Below are 20895 nucleotides of genomic sequence, written 5' to 3' on the forward strand. Positions count from 1 at the left end.
CTCTCATAGACCCTGCTATTTTCCATCATACCATTTATCACTGCTTCATATATTTATTGTGTTCATTCATTTAATTCCATCTATTCCCCTAGACTGTAAGGTTCCCAAGGGCAGGGACCTTGTTTGTTCACTTCTGTATCCCTAGGGCCTAGCACAGTGCCTGACATGTAGTCGGTGCTCTATAAAAAGTGCTGATAAACGAATGAACATTTCCTTGGTTGTTTCACTTATACTTATTTGTTCCTTCTACTGCGTTTGAGTTCCTGCTACTGCATTGTAACCCTGAAGGGAACAGGAGAAAAGCACAACATCCCTCCCCTCCATCACTGAGTAGTGAGGCGGCAATTCCTTTGTTGAGAAGCTGCTGGCTTCTCCAGGGAGGCTGTCTCATACCCAAAGGTACATAATAGTTCTACTAGAAGTAGCACGACTGAGGCAACCAGGAGAGCTGTCAGAAATGCTTTTCAAGTTACATGCATTGGGTTCTTGGGCGCCCGAAACTGAGAACTGCTGCCATTACAATTAAGCGAGTATTAGCAGAATGTTGAAAAGAAGTGTGTGTGTGTTTAACTTGCATAACGAGCCACGGGATCCTACATCATCTCTCTGAAATGAAATTCAGATGTACACATCCTTCCTTCCTCGCGCGCCAGGAAGCGGAGCCTCTTGCAGCAGTTCCTCTGCCCAAAGAGGGCGGCAGTATCCCAGTAACTCACTCCCTGAAGATGTGGAGGTGGGAGGAGAGATTCGCGTTCAAAACCTTTTTGACTCTACCCACTCTCCGTAGCGCCTTAGCCCGCTCCAGTTTCAATGCGCGTTGTTGTTTGGCGAAGCTGAGTCCTATACACCGCCCGCTGCTCTCCTGATCATGGCTTCTCCGAGTTCCTTCACCTACTATTGCCCTCCATCTTCCTCCCCTGTCTGGTCAGAGCCACTGTACAGTCTGAGGCCCGAGCACGCGCGGGAGCGGTTGCAGGACGACTCGGTGGAAACAGTCACGTCCATAGAACAGGTGAGGTGGCAGGACCGGGCGAGGCGTCCGCGCGGGGGCTTCTGGGAGTGGGAGTCCCGCTCTTAGGGCTGCCCGGTTGTGAAACTTACCGGAGAACTACTACTCCCACCGTGCATCGCGGTGCCTCGCCTCTGAGAAGCTCTGGGCACCCAGGCTCGAACTGGAGAGTGGAGCGTTTATGGGGCAAGGTTGGGGAGGGGTCATTGTCAGATTTGGCTTGGAGGAGAGGACAGCCTCAGGGAGCGGAGAGAATCGTGTTCTGTGCCTGGAGGGCCGAAGCAGCCCGGGCGGTCAGACAGCCCGCTCCATTCTGCCGGGACATCCGGAGGTTCTCGTGTGGATAGTGACTTTCCCCACACTGCTCGTAGTTTAGGGACATAGGGGTAAGAGAAGTGGCCAGACTGCGATCATGCCATTCCACGATCTGTTTAATTTCTGACCCACAGTGCCAGGTTTTGGGCCTGCCTCGTGGGTGGGCATTTTGGTAGTCATTCAATCATTTGAGCACCAGCAGTGTGTTGGACACAATGTTAAACGCTGGAAATACAAAGAAAGAAAACAGCGCCTGACCATGTGCGTGGCACAGCCTGGTTGGGGAAGACAGACAGGAAAACAATACAAGTTTGGAATGTGCTGTAATAAAAGTGTAAATTTGGATTGCTTGTCATTCATTCACCGAGGCCTTGAAGTAGGATCCAACCTGTCACTTTGAAGAGTGAGGAATGAGTACTGAACTATAGTTTTGTTTTTCTTATTCCCCAGTTGGAATTCTTCCCAAGTCATTGTGGAAATCTTTGCCTATCTGTCACTGGAAGAAGTGGTCAGGATGATTCTTTTTAGCACTAACAAGTAAGCATCAGGCTGCTTGCTAAAATAAAATCTCTTAGTAATATCGGTCTCCAGGCTTAACGTTGGAGGGACCTGCTTTGACTTTCATACCTGAAGTTGGAAGCCTCCCTTTTGGTAAAATTAGTAATGATTATTATATTGTACATTTATGACTGTAAATTAATAACAGAAACGAGCTGGAATACACAGTTATACACATGGTAGCAGAGAGAATATTTTAACTGGAGATTTAAGCCTTGTGGGTTTTAGACTAGAACCTTATTGAATCTGGCTCCCCGGCTCAGTTAGCCCACCGTTGTGTCCTTCTATAGAAGTCTTTTGCAAAAGATTGCAAAGAAATATCCCATTAATGAAAAACCTACAGGATCTTTGCGGTATTCCTAAGTGGTGAATTGTTGGGTTGCTTCAGGTCAGGCCTTTTTTTTTTTTTTTATCAGTCCCAAGACTGTGGAGTCACCTTTTATGTAGTTAACTGAATTGATCCCGCAGATAATGTTATGGATAGATGCTAGTGGAAAAAAGGGGATCAGATATTGGTCTGTTAATTTACAGACCAAAACAGAGACTTCCCTGGTTAGAAGGACAAGTCAAAAACAGGAGCATTATCAGGAGCTTTGCTGATCTACTCTTTCTCTTTTTCCTGTACTGCTTTTTTCAGTAGAGTGCCCCTGTTTAGTTTCTACCAAGAAAACAGGAGCACTTGTATTCCAAGTGCATAGGCATAACGAGTGATGCAGAAAGGGGTGCAACAAGGTACAGGTCTCTGAAAGGGTTCGCCAAGGTCTGGCCAGGTGTGGAAACTAGGCTCTGATATGGGATGTTGGTATTATAGGATGTCTTTCGAATCTAGGCCCAACTGTGTAGTAGATGGCAGAGCATCTTATATTTCTTTTCCATGTTGTTACTCCAGCTCACATTTTAAAAATCTAGGACAAACAGTTCCAGATAGTAGGAAGATAATGTAGTATCTCATTCTCGTGGCTGCCTCAGTGTCTTAATAGTCATCATAGTGTCCATTTATTGGGTCCCAGTGCTGTGCTAAGTGCTCTCCGTACATTATCATTCAATCCTGACACATTTTACAGATGAGAAGACTGAGGCTTAGAGAAGTGCTATGTTGGTAAATTAATGATGATATATTCCTAAGAAATACCAGCCTTGCTAGGATGAGTCATTTGCAGAAAACACTACTATTATTCTTTTGGTTCTGACTGAAGCGTCCATTTATTTGTAGGGTTTACTGACAGCTCAATTTTGTGCCATTGCCAATAAAAACAAATGCTGGTCACCTGCTTCCTATCTGATTATTGGAAGACTATTTGTTAAACAATAATTTGATAATAGGAGTTAAATCTATGAACAGTGGCAAGAGCCCTTAGCTGTGGGTCCTTCTGTGCTGTCCATTCATTTTTGTTCATTTAACAATTACTTGAGGGGCTGGCCCCGTGGCCGAGAGGTTAAGTTGTCGCACTCCGCTGCGGCAGCCCACTGTTTCGCGGGTTCGAATCCTGGGCGCGGACGTGGCACTGCCCATCAAACCGTGCTGAGGCGGCATCCCACATGCCACAACTAGAAGGACCCACAACTGAGAATATACAACTATGTACTGGGGGCTTTGGGGAGAAAAAGGAAAAAATAAAAATAAACAAATAAACAAAACAAAAAACCAATTACTTGAGTTCCTTCTATGTGCCAGGCACTGTTCTTGCCACTGGACGTAAGGTGGGGAACAAAAGAGGCCAAATTGATGCCTTTATGAAACTTTTGTTCTAGGCCAGGGAGGCAATCAAAAAGGGAAAAAAACCCTATCTATTTATCTATCTATCGTCTATCTATTTAATGCTAGAGAGAAGTGCTGTGGAGAAGATTAAAGCAGGATTAGGAAATAGAGTGTGCCCGGAATGGGTGGGGTGGGAGCAGGGGAGGTTTTTATGTAAGATGGTAAGGGAAAACCTCTGATGATGTGATGTTTTAGCTGAGACCTGAAGTAAGAGAAGAAACAAGCCACGTGTGTACCCAGGGAAAAGCATCCTGGGCAGAGAAAGCAGCAAGTACAAAGGACTCAAGGCAGGCATGTCCCTGGTGAGTGGGAGCCACTGGGAGAAGAGGGTTAGCAAAGAGGAGAGTAGGAGATGAGGCTGGCCGTAGAGGGGCTCATAGGCCATTGTAAGTACTTTTGTTGTAGGTACCTGATTGAGATGGGAGCCACTGGGCTGGAGAGCTTCCGTCTACCTCCCCAGATTCGCTCTACCCTTTTCCACCCTGCTCTGGAGATGTTGCTCCTGGAGGTGGACCTGCAGTGGCAGGCTCCCTTGCCTTATGGCTTCTAGTTGTATTTGGCCATGGGGAGTACGGATAGCAGATGAGAGAGAGGCAGGGAGAAGAATGGGATTGGTGTATTCGTTCCCTTCCTGCAGGGTCATGTGGGCTGGAGTGTCTTTGAATTGAGGTCCCACCTCCTCTCAGGGGCCTCCTCCATGGGCTCTCTCTTTCCCTTTCCACTTCTCTTCCCACCTTCAGGTCTAGGAGGGGATGCCCTCTGTTGCCAGCCCCACAGTACTACACTCTGTGGTTTTGCTATACCTGCTCACACCTTTGGAACTACTGCCTTTATAAACTCTCCTCAGATCACCCACTTTGAATGTGCCATCTGTCTCCTACCAGGAGTCACACTGATCCATAATGGCGGGGTTTTGACACAAGCTGACCAGCATTTCAACAGACTCCTTGAGGTCACTGTTGAGAGCAGATTGTGGGGAGGTGAGGAGCAGATTGTGGGGAGGTGAGGGTGGGTACAGGGAGGCTGTTGCAGGACTGCAGGTGACATACGACAGCGGCTGAGCTCAGGGCTATGGCAGTGGAGGTAATCAGGTGCTGGGCAGTTTTCGAAGGTCTCTACTTTGATAACCTGTTTTGCTGATGGATTTGATGCATGGGGAGACTTTTATGACTCTAGAAAGCAAGGCGCGATTGTACCGTTAGTGGTTGTCTTCTTTTGTTGTGCCATTTGCAGTCACCCCATTGCAGATGCTCTGTGGTTCAGGCCAGCAGTTAGTACTGGTACAGTCTCTGAGGTAGCAGCCTTGCTAAAAACAGTTGTTTACGGAAGATACTACTTTTCTTTTTCCTTTAGTTTGCTCTTGAGCAGAGGTGAAAGCATCCTCCTCTTGAAATGGCGTGATATCGTTAGACAGCATTCAGTCAAGTGACAGTCAACTCTGAGTGGAGTATAGAAGAATTATCGGTCTTAGTCCCTGACCTCAAAATTCTTCTGTCTTAGAGAAAAAAAAAAATATGCCTGAAGCAATTAGAGAATAATTTGCAAGAGCATGTAATTAATGCTCACTTATGACTGCACTGCATATGGGGTCGTAATTGCACAGGGCGTGGAGGCTGGTCTGTGGGCTGAGGCAGTCAGGACAACTTCACGTGGGCGTGGGGCTGGGCTCTAAAGGATGGAGCTGGGGGGCAGCCGTTCCAGCGGGAGGAGCTGTTTTGAGGGAAGACTCCAGCTTACTGGGAATGGAGGGTGCAGGTTGGTTGTGGTAGGAAATTAGGTCAGCTGGATGGGCAGGGCCAATGGGGGGGTGGGGCAGGGATAGGAAGGGTGGACAGCCTGGCTAATGAGCTGGTTTCAAGTGATGGGCGTTGCCCCACTGCAGATCCTGAAGGAGGGAGTGTCAGAGGTCCAGGAATGAATCCTGAACTCCTGCTGTTGACTTGTTTCAAGGTATATTCTCCAAAAGGTTATTAAGTAGAGGTGGAACAAGTCGCTAAATATGATCAAACTTAATAGTTTCTTATGCTTCTCAGAGAAGGGACCAGAGCTTTGCTTGGTTAAGTGGTCAGTAGGCTAGCTATGTGAATCAGTTTTATTTTCTTGGAATTCTTGGAATTCACCGTGTTGCCCAACTATAAGGCAATTCTAAATATCAAAATTTTCCCATTTTCCCTATTAAAGGCGAAAATAATGTTTTTTGGTCAACTTGAAAATACACGTACTTTTAGGTATGGAGGTGAGCAAATCAAATGCCTACTTAGAAAATTTACATTGTAAATTTAGGTACATATTCCTATGTAAAATCACATGCTTTATAAAATCACACTAATTTGGAAATATTCTTTTTCCTCCGTGTTAGTAAAACATTTTTCTTCAAACTCTTTATGTGTATGGTTGACATTAGTATTTTTATCATTGGTGGAGCCACATTTTGGATCAGCCAATACATTTTTTCCAGACTACACTTTCAGTTTTTTGAATGTGGGTAAGAATATTTCATCCCAAGTTAAAAGTAGCCACTTGCATAACATTAGCATTCTTTCACAATGTGTCCAGTTGGTGTATATCTGTGATTGGGACAACTTAACCACTTCATTACTTTTTAAAGTGATCTTTAAAAGGGTTTACAGTGGAACTTACACGTGGAAGTGTGAGTTCATACCCCAGGAATAATTGCTAAGCCTGTGTTTAATTTGTCTTCTTTTCTGATACCATCAGTTGACCTCTATAAACAGCCCAAACCAGACCTGGATTGAGGTTGTTTTAGGCTGATGTATCAAACCCCACTGGTACTTTGTATTCAAAATAAAGAATTGGAAGAACTCCCCACAGCAAGAGTTACTTTGTAAAAGTGAGTTGTTTTTTCTGAGGGATAATTTTTTTAGGAAAATCTTTGCGTTATGTTTGATCTATTAATGATTCTTTTACTGTAGCTTCAGCATTAGCATGAGTGTCAGGCAGCAAAACCGCTTTCTGGAGCGGTCCTCCTCTGGGAGCGAGGGGGCGGGAGAAGGAAAGTGATAGTCCGTGATAGGAAAGTTGCTGCATCGTCAGATTGGCTGCAGAAAGAAGCTGTGAAAGAGAAAGTACCAAATGCATTAGTTGGTTTTTACCACTCATCTGTGAATGGAAATTATTCTGTGCTTCTGCTGATTGGATTTCCAGAAAAATTCCACGAGCTGTCTTTTAAACAGCTGTTGAGAATGCAGGCAGATCGTTAGATCTGCGTTTGTTTATTGCCATAGCACCTAACTCTTGGGGACTGGGTGCTGTCACTTTGTCTCTGGCCCTGGATTCCATCATTGAAAAACGCAACTAATGTACATATTAGTTTATATCATGTATACAGACCATATACGTGCGCATACTAATATATATTTATTTTTAGTTTATATTATATATTTTAAAGATACAGGTGCATATATATATATATATGAATATAAATTAATATAAATATATAGTAGGGGAGGAAAAAAAATCTTTTCCTCTACCCATCTAGGGTTCTCCAGCTGGGGCCCTATAAATTAGATTGGCCAAAGACAGATTAACAAGAGAAAAAGAAATTTATTAACATGTGTGTTGCGTATATACACATGGGAGCACTCATCAATGAGTAACCCAAAGGGGTGGTTACAACTTGGGTTTATGTACCATCTTAGGCTAAAACAAAGGAAAAAGGTTTTGGGCTTCTGGGTGGAAAGACAAGTTATGGGAAGGGACCAGGAAAAGCATGGTGAACAAGAGTGGTTTCGTCAGGTTTGTTATGCATATTTAAGTCGGGGCCTTCTCCATTGCTAAGAGTTGTTAGGAGTCTTCCATTTCCTTATACAGAGAGGGAGATACCTTTACAAAAGGAAATTTCTTTTACAAAAGGCAAATTTATGCCCTGTATTTAGAGCTTTTCCTGTATCTCCTGGTCGTCAGTGGCCTTCAGCTCAAAAGAATCCTTATGTTAAAGAGGCGTATTTTGGCATGGCATATTCTAGTATCCTCACTACGTATAATCTGACTTCAGCAAACTTAAAACATTCTCTGCATAGAAACACTAGGCCGTTCCCTGTCAGAAGCAGGCGTAAACTTCCAGCAAGCTGGTAGACTTAACTCTGAACTCTTGTGTTCTCTTTCTGCCCTATCCTAAGTAAGCATTGCCTCATTTCTGGAGCAGATGAGAGACGTACTATCGGCATTAACGGTTATGTTATACATTAAATAGCTTTGGGAGGGCTGGCCTGGAAACCTGTCAGGTACAACATTACTTTGATGGGAAAACGAATAAGGTCTAATCAACGTGAACTTCTAGATCACGGCATCTTTTCTATGTCGGGGCCTGTCTCTATAGGTGTGGGAAAGCCTGGGTGATAAGGCAGTGCAAAACTAAGCACTTTTAAATTTTTTTCTTTTTTAAGAAATTTATAGTTAACAAAAAGTATAAATAATAACATAATTAGCCATTTTCCTATAACCTAGAATTAACGGTTGCTAACAACTTATTTTTTTGCTTCCGGCTATTTGTTTAAAGGCAATTATAAATATAGCTACAGTCTCCTTTAACTCCACCCCCAGTTCAGTTTGTCCCCTTGCCATCTCCAGAAGCAACTTCTGTCATGAGTTGTGTATCCTTTCACTGCCTCACTTTTAATCCTTTTATGAGTCCGTAAACTCTGTATGTGTGTGTTGCTTTTAAAAATTTGCATAAATTGGGGCTGGCCCCGTGGCCGAGTGGTTAAGCATGCGCGCTCCGCTGCAGGCGGCCCAGTGTTTCGTTAGTTCGAATCCTGGGCGCGGACATGGCACTGCTCATCAGACCACGCTGAGGCAGCGTCCCACATGCCACAACTAGAAGAACCCACAACGAAGAATACACAACTATGTACCGGGGGGCTTTGGGGAGAAAAAGGAAAAAATAAAATCTTTAAAAAAAAAAAATTTGCATAAATTGTCGCACTCCGTCATCTTGCCTTTTTCCGTTTAATCTTTTCCATCTCTTTCCAAATTGATGTCTGTACATCCAGTTCATCCTATTAACTACTGATAAAGGTAATTTTCAGAAAAGGTAAAATCGTGACTCATATAGATAAAAATGAACATGTTAAAATTTTTATTTTACTCACATATGGGGAACCAGGCAGATGTTATGACTAGTTCAAAGGAAAAGTCAAAAGGCACAAATTTATGTGAAGTAAAGAAATTGAATTGCACATGGAGGCAAAACTTTTTTCCACAGTGGGGAGGGAAGTCAATCAAGTCAAAACTTAAGGGACAAGATATAATTTGCCTATCTTATCAGTTACCTACAGTTTACAAAGAGGTCTAAAATAGTTCAAAGACAATGAACAGGGCTGGAATCAGCTTGGAAGGGTGTGCTATAGACAGGGCGTAGTTTCCCACTGAAGTGTGGAATTTTTTCTACACTCCTATGTGGTGTGTAGAGTATGCCACTCTTTATACTGTAGGTGTGTGGTAGTCGCCGAGGAAACCTAGATGTATGGTGCAGTATAGTACAGAGTGTTCTGTTTGATCCACCCCCGCCCTGTTGATGGGCATTTGGGTTGTATCTAAGTTTTTACTGTTATTTGCAGTACTCCAGCGAGCATCTTTTTTTTTTTTTTTTAAGATTTTTTTATTTTTTCCTTTTTCTCCCCAAAGCCCCCCGGTACATAGTTGTGTATTCTTCTAGTTGTGGCATGTGGGACGCTGCCTCAGCGTGGTCTGATGAGCAGTGCCATGTCCGCGCCCAGGATTCGAACCAACGAAACACTGGGCCGCCTGCAGCAGAGCGCGCGAACTTAACCACTCGGCCACGGGGCCAGCCCCCCAGCGAGCATCTTTATGCATACCTTGTTGTGCACATGTAAAGTTTCTCTAGGAGATCTCTACCTGAGAGGTAGAATTGCTGGCTTGTCGGGTCTGTGCCCTTTCAGTGTTAGTACCTGCTGCCATTTTGCCCTCAATTGGATCTAGCGTCTAAGCACTCACTGGTGGGGTCCTGGAGCTCTATTTCCCCCCACCCTCTCCAAGACTAGGCATTGTCAGAGGTCTCAATTTGGGAAAGAGTGTCTTTTACATATGTTCCAAGTATCTTCCTCTATGCTCTTGTTTGCCTTTAACCTTGCTTATGCTTATGCTTTTATCTGTCTTTTTCCTTACAGTTTTGGCTTTTTGAAGAAATTTTTCTCTATCCCAAGAATATAAAGATATTCTCCTATATGCTTTTCTAATAATTTGACTCGAGTTTTTCATGTTCAAGCTTCATCAACTTAGAATTTCTTTCTTTTTTTAGGGTGTGAAGTAGTAAGTTAATTTTTCTACCAGCAACATTTACTCAGTAGCCCATATTTTTCCCTTTTATATTGGGTTTTACCATCTCTGCCGTATACCAAGTTTTCACATATGCATGGCTGTTAGGAATTCTTTAATGAAAAGTGCTGTACTAGAGGACGATTCCTGAAATATTCTAGCATAGTAATGATAGGCACCTGTCCTTTGAATGAGGAGGCGTTACTGCTGATGACATAACTGTGCATCTCTAGGTCACTGGGAACCTCTTGCTAGTATTCATTTTGGCTTATGGTTTAAACTTAGTTTTCCTTCATTACTTCTAGAACACCTGATGTTTAAAGACGTTTTTTAAAACAGAAACTAACGGTGAGGGCAGTGGCTCTCAAACGGGGCTGACCGTGAGAATCACCGGAGAGTTTTTGTCCTCCCTGCTCCTAGGTTGCACCCCAGACCAATTAAAGCAGAACCTTTGGGGGTGGGGCCGAGGCATCAATATGCTTTTTAAGCTCCCACGTGATTTTTTTTTTAGGTTGGCACCTGAGCTAACAACTGCTGCCAGTCTTCTTTTTTTTTCCTTGCTTTTTTTCTCCCCAAATCCCCCCAGTACCTAGTTGTATATTTTATTTGTGGGTCCTTCTAGTTGTGGCATGTGGGACACTGCCTCAACATGGCCTAACGAGCGGTGCCATGTCCGTGCCCAGGATCTGAACCCTGGGCCACTGAAGTGGAGCAGGCGAAGTTAACCACTTGGCCACGGGGCCGGGCCCCCGCAACGTGATTCTAATATGCAGCCAGGTGTGAGAACCTGTGCTTCCAAAAGGGTCTTAGCCTTGGATAGAGAGGGATGCTGGCTGGATAAGGGGACCAGCTCAACTCTGACTTCCTGGTGAATCTTGCACTCAGAGTATTAGGTTATTTGTTCAGAGAAAAGTTTTACCTTCTCATCTTTGTGCTTCACTAGTTAAGAAGAAAAGTGTGGTGAGCAGTTTTGTTTTGTTTTGAGGAAGATGAGCCCTGCCAATCCTCCTCTTTTTGCTGAGGAAGATTGGCCCTGAGCTCACATCTGTGCCCATCTTCCTCTACTTTATGCATGGGATGCCTGTCGCAGCATGGCTTGATAAGTGATATGTAGGTCCACACCCAGAATCCGGACAAGCAAACCCAGGGCCGCCAAAGCAGAGCGCATGCGAACTTAACTGCTGTGCCACCGAGCCAGCCCCACGGTGAGCAGTTTTAAAACAGTAACAATTAATAATTATAAATTAAGAAAGTACTATTTGAAGTCACATTCCAGCGTCAACCTCTGAGCTGAAATCCACAGTGACCGTTGCCACTACGGAAACCTTCCTTGATCTGTCACATGTTAGCATGCATCAGAATCCTCCAGAGGACTTGTTAAAAATAGGTCGGTGGCCCCAAGCCCTAGTTTCGGATTCTGTAGTCTGTTACCTGAGAGTTTACATTTTTAACAAGTTTAGCTTGGTTCCAGGTGAAACCTGCCCCTGGGCCACTTGCTCCCAGACCCCACTGGGTGGAGTCTGTCTGCTCTTCAACAAGCTTTTGTTTCTGTAGAACAGGTGAACACAATGCAGACTCCTCAGGGGCGGGAATCTTTGCTTAGGGAGGTGTTCCGGACACCTTGAATATAGAGGAAAGATGAGAAAGTATTACTGAGAAAATATTGTTTAAACTCTCACAGTAATAATAAAGTATTTGGGTTTTCCCCTAGTAGTTTATTATGAAAAATTTCAAACATAGCAAAGTTGAAAGGATTTTACAATGAATACCAGTATACTCATCACCTAGATTCTTTTAACGTTGACCAGACTTGCTTTATCACAAGTTGATTCACCTATTCATCTCTCTATCCATCTTTTCTTTTCTTTCTTTGAGGAAGATTAGCCCTGAGCTAACATCCGCTGCCAATCCTTCTCTTTTTGCTGAGGAAGACTGGCCCTGAGCTAACGTCCGTGCCCATCTTCCTCTACTTTATATGTGGGACACCTACCACAGCATGGCTTGACAAGCGGTGCCATGTCCGCACCCGGGATCCGAACCGCAAACCCAGCCCCGGGCTGCCGAGAAGCGGAACGTGCGCACTTAACCACTGCGCCACCAGGCCGGCCCGTCTATCCATCTTTTCTTAATGAATTTCAAAACAAATTGTAGATATCCATACACTTCTCACTAAATACTTTAGTGTGCATGTCATTAACTAGCGTTCAGTGTTTATTTACAGTTCTTTTTTCTTTTCAGATAAAATTTACACACAATAAAATATGCATATCTTAAGTGTATATTCATATTCGCTGAGTTTTCGCAAGTGCACACACCTGTGTAACCTAAACCTTTATCAAGACAGAGGACGTCACCTTCACTCCAGAAAGTTCCCTCATGTTCCTTCCCAGTCAGTCCCCACTCCCACCCCCCCGCCCCTAGAGGCAACCAATGTTCTGATTTTTTTTATAGATTAGTTTTGCCTTTTCTAGACTGTCAGCTAAATGGAGTCATACAGTATGCATTCTTTTGGGTCAGGCATCTTTCACCCAGCGTGTTTACGAGGTCCATCCATGTTGTTGCATATATCAGTAATTTGTCCCTTTTTATTGATGAATATGCTACAGATTGATGTTGTTGTTTTTTTAATCCATTCTCCTATTGATGGACAACTGAGCTGTTGCCAGATTTTGGATATTATGAATAATGCTGCTGTGAACATTCTTGTAGAAGTCTTTTTTATGATCATGTGTCTTCATTTTTCTTAAGACCTACAAGTGGAATTGCTGGATTGTAGGATAGGAGTATGTTTAATTTTATAAGAAACCGCTGGCCTCTTCCAGAGTGGTTGTGCATTTTACACTCTCACCAGCAGTGTCTAAGGGCTCTGGTTGTTTGGCATGCTTGCCAGCATTTGATGTTGTCTGTCTTCTCATCTTTAGTCATTCTGCTGGTGGGTGTGATGTGGTATTGTTAAAGAAAAAATTATTCATGACACTTGTTAAAGGAAGACTATACAGTGGTGGTTTGCAGTAGGGGAGAGAGATTGGACTTAACTCTTAATACAAGGAAGAGTGGGAATTTATAGTCAAGGAGCAAGGCGGTGGGGGAATTGGTGGGTGGAAAATTACTAAGAGGAATCATCAGGGGTAAGCGGGGATTCTGGCTAAACCAACCTAACAGGACTCCTCTTGAAGGCAGGCCAGGGTGATCAAGACATCACTGGGGGATGGTCGGGGATGAGGAAACTGATGAAATATTGAGGACGGGGGATTCTGGTTAAACTAACTTAGCAGGATTCTTGCTAAAATTGGGTGATGCAAAGATGGATGTGGAAGTACAAAAGCTGAGGCCTAGTTGGGATGAGGATTCAGAGGAGCCTGACTAGAGTTTGGTCAAGGGGAGACTGTCAGTGTCTCATTGCAGAATGTTCGCTTTTGAATTGCCAGAAACACTTTCTAATTGGTTTAAGCATTTATGTATCCACTTTACATATACATGTATTGTGTGTGGCTGTGCAGATGTATTTGACTTTTCAAAAATCTTTCTTGTACCTGGATAAAGTAGTCATGGTGGAATCTGGGTATTAAATGTTTTGTTTTGATTTTTAATAATTTCCTCCAACTTTTTTTTTTAAGATTTTATTTTTCCTTTTTCTCCCCAAATTGCCCCTGGTACATAGTTGTATATTTTTAGTTGTGGGTCCTTCTGGTTGTGCTGCTATGTGGGATGACGTCTCAGCATGGCCTGATGAGTGGTGCCATGTCCCTGCCCAGGATCTAAACCGGCGAAACCCTGGGCCACTGAAGCAGAGTGCACGAACTTAACCACTCGAGCACGGGGCTGGCCCCATCTCCAACTTGTTGTTACAAAAAACTTTAAATATACAGAAAATTGACAGCATCTGTTTACCCTCCACCTAATTTCCCCACCTCATATCAACAGTTAAGGGATAAATTTTAAAAGAGGATAAAATCAGGATTTGTACAAATGTAAAACGAACACATGTCAAAGGTTTTATTTAACTCACGGAGCCAGTAAGCTATTACAACTACTTCAGAAGAGAATTCAAATACCACACATTTACAGTCAGATATGGATTGCTGAAATGAACTTACAAATGGATGCAAAACTGGGCAGTATCCATAGGGTGATGATTAATTGCATTTTACCAGATACAATTTGCATTTCTGTGGACAGAAATTATTTACATTACTGTCCATTTTCTACAAATTAACTTGTACCTCTACAGAGTTGTGAAATAGTCTAGTCAAGGACAAAGGTGGAGATAACCCAATGGATCATCTGGCCAGGACACAATTTTTCCTTTCGCGTGCGTGCGTGCGTGTGTGTACACATGTGTATATATGTATATGACTAATTTTTTTATGAATCTTTGAAAGTAAGCCACAGACCTCATGACATGTTGCCCCTAAATAATAAAGCATTCATCTCCTAAGAATGACATTCTTCTACATAAGGACAATAATATCACACCTAAGAAAATAAAGAATTCTATAGTATCATGATATTATCATGATATTATATTATTTTTAAATTTCCCCAATTGTCCCAAGATTCTTTTTATATCTTGTGTGTGTGTGTGTGTGTGTGTGTGTGTGTGTGTGTGTTTAAATCAGGATCCAAGGTTCCTTTATTTCAGGCTATTTAAAAATTTTGAAGAGCTAACCCCTTGGGACTAAATCTTCTGGTGAGTAATCCTAGTGGCCTTTCTTGTGACATTTCATTTAGCAATGTTTCTGAAACAGATCAGATGCTTTAGGCTGTCATCCTCTTCACAGGAGAGCCATATCACTTTCGTTAACATGGTCACGAACTGTGTGCCCTGTGCCCAAGGGAACTGAACCTATGGGCCCCTTGCTATTTAGGCAAAAGAAGATTATCTGTTGTTATGGGGCTGTTAATAAGCCTTTGTATTGTACCCAGTTGGTAACTGCCTTGCCTGTGGGGTTCTCATGCAGAAAGGAGAGATTACCTAGAATAGAATAGTCTGTTCCTTTGGGATGGAAAGGAAGCGTGGAAATTCAAGATAAAATGAGAGGCCGGGGAAAGTGGACATGCTTTAGCATCCCTTTATTGAAGCTGATTTTCTTTTCTTGAATTCCGACTTGAGAGCTACGTAGTGTTCAGAATTCTTCACGACTTAGGTAACTTTGTTTTTTTTCATAGCCTCATTTCTCCTATATTTAAAGAGAGAATTTTGATAAATTTTTAAAAGGAATTTAATTATAGATCTTACCTTATTGATTATGCAGTTATTCTGACTACTTCTCTTAACTCTGCCCCAAAGGCTAAATTTCTAAGTCTGCTAATGTGTTGGAGGTCCCACACATCACACTAGGTTTGATGCTTCACTCCAAAGATTCAGAGACCTCAGCATGTAGTCATATTCATGGTTGTGATTTATATCAGCAAAAGTCTACAAAGCAAAATCAGCAAAGGGCAAAGGCTCGTGGGGTGAAGTCTGGAGGAAACCAGGCACGAGCTTCCAAGAGTCCTCCCTGTGGAGTCACACAGGACGGGCCTATTCCTCCAGTACGAAACTGTGGCAACGCAAGGAAGCTCATTAGACACTCTCTGCTCATGGTTTTTATTGCAGGCTGGTCACATAGGCACCTTCTGCCCAGCACTTCTCAAAATTCCAGACTCCCAGAAGGAAAGTAGCTGTTCAGCATAAACCATGTTGTTTATACAGTTAGGTAGGCACAGTGAGCCACTCTTAGCAGTTCTGGGAATGGTGGGACCCCTCCTAAAATCAAGGTTCCCAGATGCCAGCCAAGGGTCAACCTTGCAAGCAGACCTTTCTAAGGATAGCAGTCTCAGGCCTGGTATGTTAACTTTTTATATACAACTAGCTTTTTTTTTTTTCTTCTGCTATGCAAATCAGAACATTTAAAGAATGCTTGCATCTTCCCAGTAACAAATTTACTCAGATTCTATATAACACTGGTAGGCTATATGGGGAGATGGGGGGCCAAAAAAGGATGTTCCATGTTTTGGGGATTACTTTGACTTTTCTCTTCCCTAGATAAATATTTTTAAATTTCTATGTTAATCCATTACTATTTGTCAAGAAAAAAACCTACAGGCTTATTACTGAGTAGCATTTTTAAAGTTGTACTCTAAAAACCACACTGTGTGCTCTGAGGTGATCTTTTTCTTAAACAATACACCAGTTCCTAAAGACAACCATGGAATAGGAGTAGATTTTTGCAAATCATGTATCTAATAAGGGACTTGTATCTAGAATATGTAAGGTACTATTACAAGTCAGTAATAAAAGAAAGATAGCCCAATTTTTAAAAAAATGAACAAAATATCTGAATAGACATTTCTCTAAAGAAGAGATACAAATGGCCAATAAGCCCATAAAAAGATGCCCAACATCGTTAGCTATCAGGGAAATGGAATCAAAACTACAATGAAGTACTGCTTCACACCCGCTAGGATGGCTACGATAAAAAATACAGATAGTAACACGTTGGTGAGGATATAAAGAAACTGGAACCCTCGTGCACTGCTGGTGGGGATGTAAATGGTACAACTGCTTTGGAAAACAGTCTGGCAGTTCCTTAAATGATTAGACGTAGAGTTACCATATGATCCAGCAATTCTACTCCAGGTATATACCTCTGCCTAGGTAGAAATGAAGACATATGTCCATCCAAAAACTTGTCCAAGAATGTTCATAGCATTATTCATAATAGCCAAAAAGTGGAAACAACCCAAATGCCCATCAACTGATGAATGGATAAACAAATTGTGTTATAGCCATATAATGAAATAGTTACTCAGCTGTTCTTCAGCAATAAAAAGAAATGAAGTACCAGTACATGCTACAGTGTGGATGAAGCTTGAAAACATTATGCTAAGTGAAACAAGCCCTTCACAAAGGACCGTATATTATATGATTCCATTTATGTGAATTATCCAGGATAGGCAAATCTATAGGGATAGAAAGTAGATTAATGGTTGACAGGGACTGGGAGAATTGGGGGTGACTGCTAGGGGATGTGGAGTTTCTTTGTGGGCTAGTGAAAATGTTCTAGAATTGATTGTGGTAAGAGATGCACAACTCTGAGTATACTAAAATCCATTTAAGCATACACTTTAAATGGGTGAGTTGAATGGTGTGTGAATTATATCTCAAGAAAGCTATTAGAAAAATATGCCAGTTCTTGAGAGAAAATAAAGTGAATTGTTATTTGTCCATTATTATGAACAGCTGACTCGTAGTACTCAGGTATTGATTTGAACTCATAAGATTTTCAGGCATGCGTCAGTTACTAACTGCATTGCAATATCACTTGTTCATTCTGAAGAAGAGTGGTTAGGAAATTTAAAGAGAAATGACACTATGTTGGGACTGTTTTAAGCATTTTCTTCTTTGCAGTGTGACATACCTGTGTTTCTGTCAGGAATCTTAGTTGAGAAATAAACCTCCGTTTTCCTCATGGAGTAGTTGGCTGTTCATGTTGCCTGGGGGGCGGGAACTGAAGGTGGGACTTCTCATTAAGGAACTCTTGTCTGGAAGCTTTTCTTCCTAGGAGTCTTAAGTGTCAGAATGCTAAGGGGGAGACGGGCTCATCCGTTAGCCTTTGAATATTATTAAGTCATATGGATCTGAGTCGGCTTGTATTTGGGTAGAGGAAGTGAGTTTTCCTTCCATTTGGTTTTCATTCAGAATTCATCGATTCACTTAGCCATAACAGTATATTGTAGGCAAATCTTTATTTAACGATCTTACTGACCTATGTTTCTTGTATATTTTTCTATCCCTTTCAGCTTTCAGCTAAGGAAGGCATGACTGAGAAATGCAGTCATGTTTCATCTAGGCTGGGCCGTTATATTAGTCCCATGTGTGCGTCTGGAATGGAAAAAGAATTATGAGGAATCTGGGACAACTTTCTTATTCCTCCTGAGTCAGGTTCTCAGAGCAACTTCAGTCTGTTTTTTAAAGTGTTGTAAATTCTTAGCCAGATCATCCCTCAAACTCATGTTCAAAGGGAGATACCAAAGCATATCCTAAAACCGAAGATGAGTGAATTTTAGATTGGCTGCCATTTCAGACGATTCACATCAGTGCTCCCCTCATCATCACAAATAATTCCTGCACCCTTGTCAAAGGGACCGGAAGCTCTAACTCAGTGGGTGTTGCAGAAATCAATAAGACACTTTTTGAAGTTTCCCAGAGAGGACTTTATTATGTGTCTTGAAATCTTTACGAGGACATGCCTCCCCACAGAGCGAGGATGCCACTGAAGGTGAAACCCTGCATCCTGTGAACCAGCCCTCCCCCGTTACCATACCCTCTCCTTGCAGAAGCTGCACTGTGTGACCATAAATGCTGTGGCCTGCAGAGGACACAGGTCATCTGGTTTCTTTTGTGACCTAACTTTCTGAGATCCTTCTTTTTATGGGACCGCGGGGTCCTGTGTGTGACATGGGACCAATGACCAGATGTGCTATTTCTTTGGTGTTCCTACAGTTGATGTTCTTGTAAATCCCTCAGGGGATTTCAATACTGTTCAATCTGCATGTAAACTGTTCAATCTGATAAGAAGAAGTATGAACCTTGGTAGAAGTTAATTGTGTGTTTGAGAATGGCCAATTAAATAAACACTTAAACAATTTCATAGAGCAGGCAAGAATCAATCTTTCAAGCAAAATGTATCTGTCTTTGCTCCCTAAGTAACTGGTGCCAAGGTGCCAAACTCCAGAACTGCCATTAGTTTGGATATTATGGATTAGTTTACTGGAGAAGTTGATTGTGATGCCAGCATGGTACTGGGCATCCTCTCCCTCTCCTTGTCTAAGCCTGTCATCCTGCAGAGCCCTTAATGCAGTCCTGTAGGACGATGAAGGACAAAACCACACCAGCAATGCAGCCAGTATGCATTTGTGGCAATAGGAAGAAAAGTTGATAGAGGTCTCATCTGTATTTGTTTTCTCTCTCCCTGTTTCTTGCATCCTCACCAGGCCAAAGTAGAAGAAAAGATACAAGAGGTCTTCAGTTCTTACAAGTTCAACCACCTGATACCAAGGTAAGCTGTGGTTAGGAGTTTGAAGGGATCTGGGAGACACCAGCTCCTGTGGGAGCCTTTCTCCTTTCCTCCTTGAGCTTCTCAACCTCAGGGGATAAGTGTGCTGTGAGCTGGTGTTTCTTGAACTTGTGGCTACCTGGATAGGCTCATGACCCCAATGCCTTCCTCTGTTAGAATGCTTTTTGGAGGAGATGCCAGTTGGATCTGAGCCTCAGGTGTTATTGGGCTGCCCCTGGAGGCCTGGACTCTGAGGTCTGAAGATGGAGAGAGGAACTTCATGTTTCTGTTGCTTGGTTGTGACCTGCTGCTTTGGTGTTCAGATCAGAACTCTCAGGCTTTTCTTTTTCATATTACACTTTGAAACAGATGTCAAGTCCAGGGGGATGGCCAGGGACGGATTCCTTTGATGTATATTATTGTTCGACTACGTAACTGTGAGAAGTGTGAGCTTCTCCCAGCCTGGCCCTTTATTGGTGATTGTGCAGCAGATCCCAAGGATGAAATTTCAAGTGAGAAATAAAATGCCTCTTATTTTCCTTGGCGCTTAGCAAGTTGAAGTCTTCACTGCTCTTTGATGTCAGAAATTCCAAAAAGAGTATTGTAAGCTGAAGCTTATTTAATTTGAACCTTTATTTTCTCTTTTTTCCAGTTTTGTCATGTTTCACACTAGAATTTCATAAGGTTATTTCGTGCCTTTATTAGCATTTCTCTTCTAGTCACAAAGTATTTCTTTGAAAGCATTCTGTGTCGTGTTTCCAGCCATCAGAACTGATCAGTAGTCCAAAACTGCGTGTGGTCATCATTTTATCTTAATGATACAGCGCTTTTCCTTGACAACCTGTGAACAAAGTGTCGTTAGGCTGCTGGCTGATTCACGCTGGATGGAAAGCTGAAGGGTCTGAAGTCCAGCCCGACCCCCTTCATCCTGTCTCCCAGACTTCTGAGACCCAGCAGACTAGCTCCTGGCAAGTCAGACTCGGGTACTTCTATTTAATGGTTCTAGGCTGAGTTAACTTTGTGTCTTTTCTGCTATCACTCTGTTTTGCCACTATTTCCTTGAAAAAAAAAAGTCTGTCTGAAAATTCTGATTAGCCACGGCTGAAAACAATTGGAAAAGGCAAAGTGGGAAAAGGGAAAGACAGGTGTGAAGGAAAGAAGGGCAACATCAGCTAGAGGAGGGAGTCTTTCCCCAAATGGCTAAAGTAAATCTCTGCATTAACCCGAAGCTCAGACCTCAGTTAATGAATTATTGCTCCTGTCATGAGCCACAGCTGGAGATTAGCAAAGGGAGCCATTTGTTTCAGCAGCTCCGGGAGAGTGACTCTACCTGCCCTGGCTGAGCATCCCCAGAGGTGGCAGGACGTGGAGGTGGTGCGGCGGCATTGCTTCAGGAGGGGCTTTGTGGTCAGCCCTCGCCTCCCCCGTGACTAGCCTGATTGGGCTCTGAGTCAGTGTCTACTGTCTGCTCCTCTGCGGACACATGTCCGCTGTGTTTCCAAAGGCACCTTGATCATTCGACTTTCCTGTTTCACCCACCATCAGAATGGAGCCCTTGGATTTTCCTTGGATTCTTACTGACATGTGAGAGAGAATGGGAGGTGAGAGTCTGGGAGGAGGAAGCAGCCATGTTTGGGGAGTGGTGGTAGAGGACAAGTCAAGGAGTGAAATCCCCTGACTCTGAGGTCTTAGGTCAGCTGTGGGTGGAAAACAAAAATGTTCCTCCTAGGTTTGGATCCTTTGTGGAAATAGAATATATCAGGGCTCTGTGTTTAATTCAGGAATCTGACATTTTCCCATTGTTGCCTATGAAATTGGGCATTTTAAAGGATGCTAATTAGTATCTTATGTCACAGCATGCTAATTACTATTAGAGATGGTACACATTTTGGCTGAAGGCTGAGTATATAAATCAA

General features: G+C 42.8%; 1 protein-coding gene across 2 annotated transcripts in view; it reads left to right on the plus strand.

The window, feature by feature from the left end:
- The first annotated feature begins 785 nt into the window (after positions 1-785).
- The window catches only part of FNTB (farnesyltransferase, CAAX box, beta), a 65084-nt gene continuing 44974 nt past the window's right edge, over positions 786-20895 (plus strand). For both annotated transcript variants that reach the window (XR_006886301.1, XM_046647253.1), the window contains exons 1-2: positions 786-1012; positions 18918-18982. Coding sequence is in view for 1 of the 2 variants with exons in the window: in XM_046647253.1 (XP_046503209.1) it covers positions 869-1012; positions 18918-18982 (209 nt within the window). In the remaining variant the exon portion in view is untranslated. The remainder of the gene's footprint in view (positions 1013-18917; positions 18983-20895) is intronic.

The sequence above is a fragment of the Equus quagga genome, chromosome 20 (genome assembly GCF_021613505.1).
Source record: "Equus quagga isolate Etosha38 chromosome 20, UCLA_HA_Equagga_1.0, whole genome shotgun sequence".
NCBI classification, from domain to species: domain Eukaryota; kingdom Metazoa; phylum Chordata; class Mammalia; order Perissodactyla; family Equidae; genus Equus; species Equus quagga.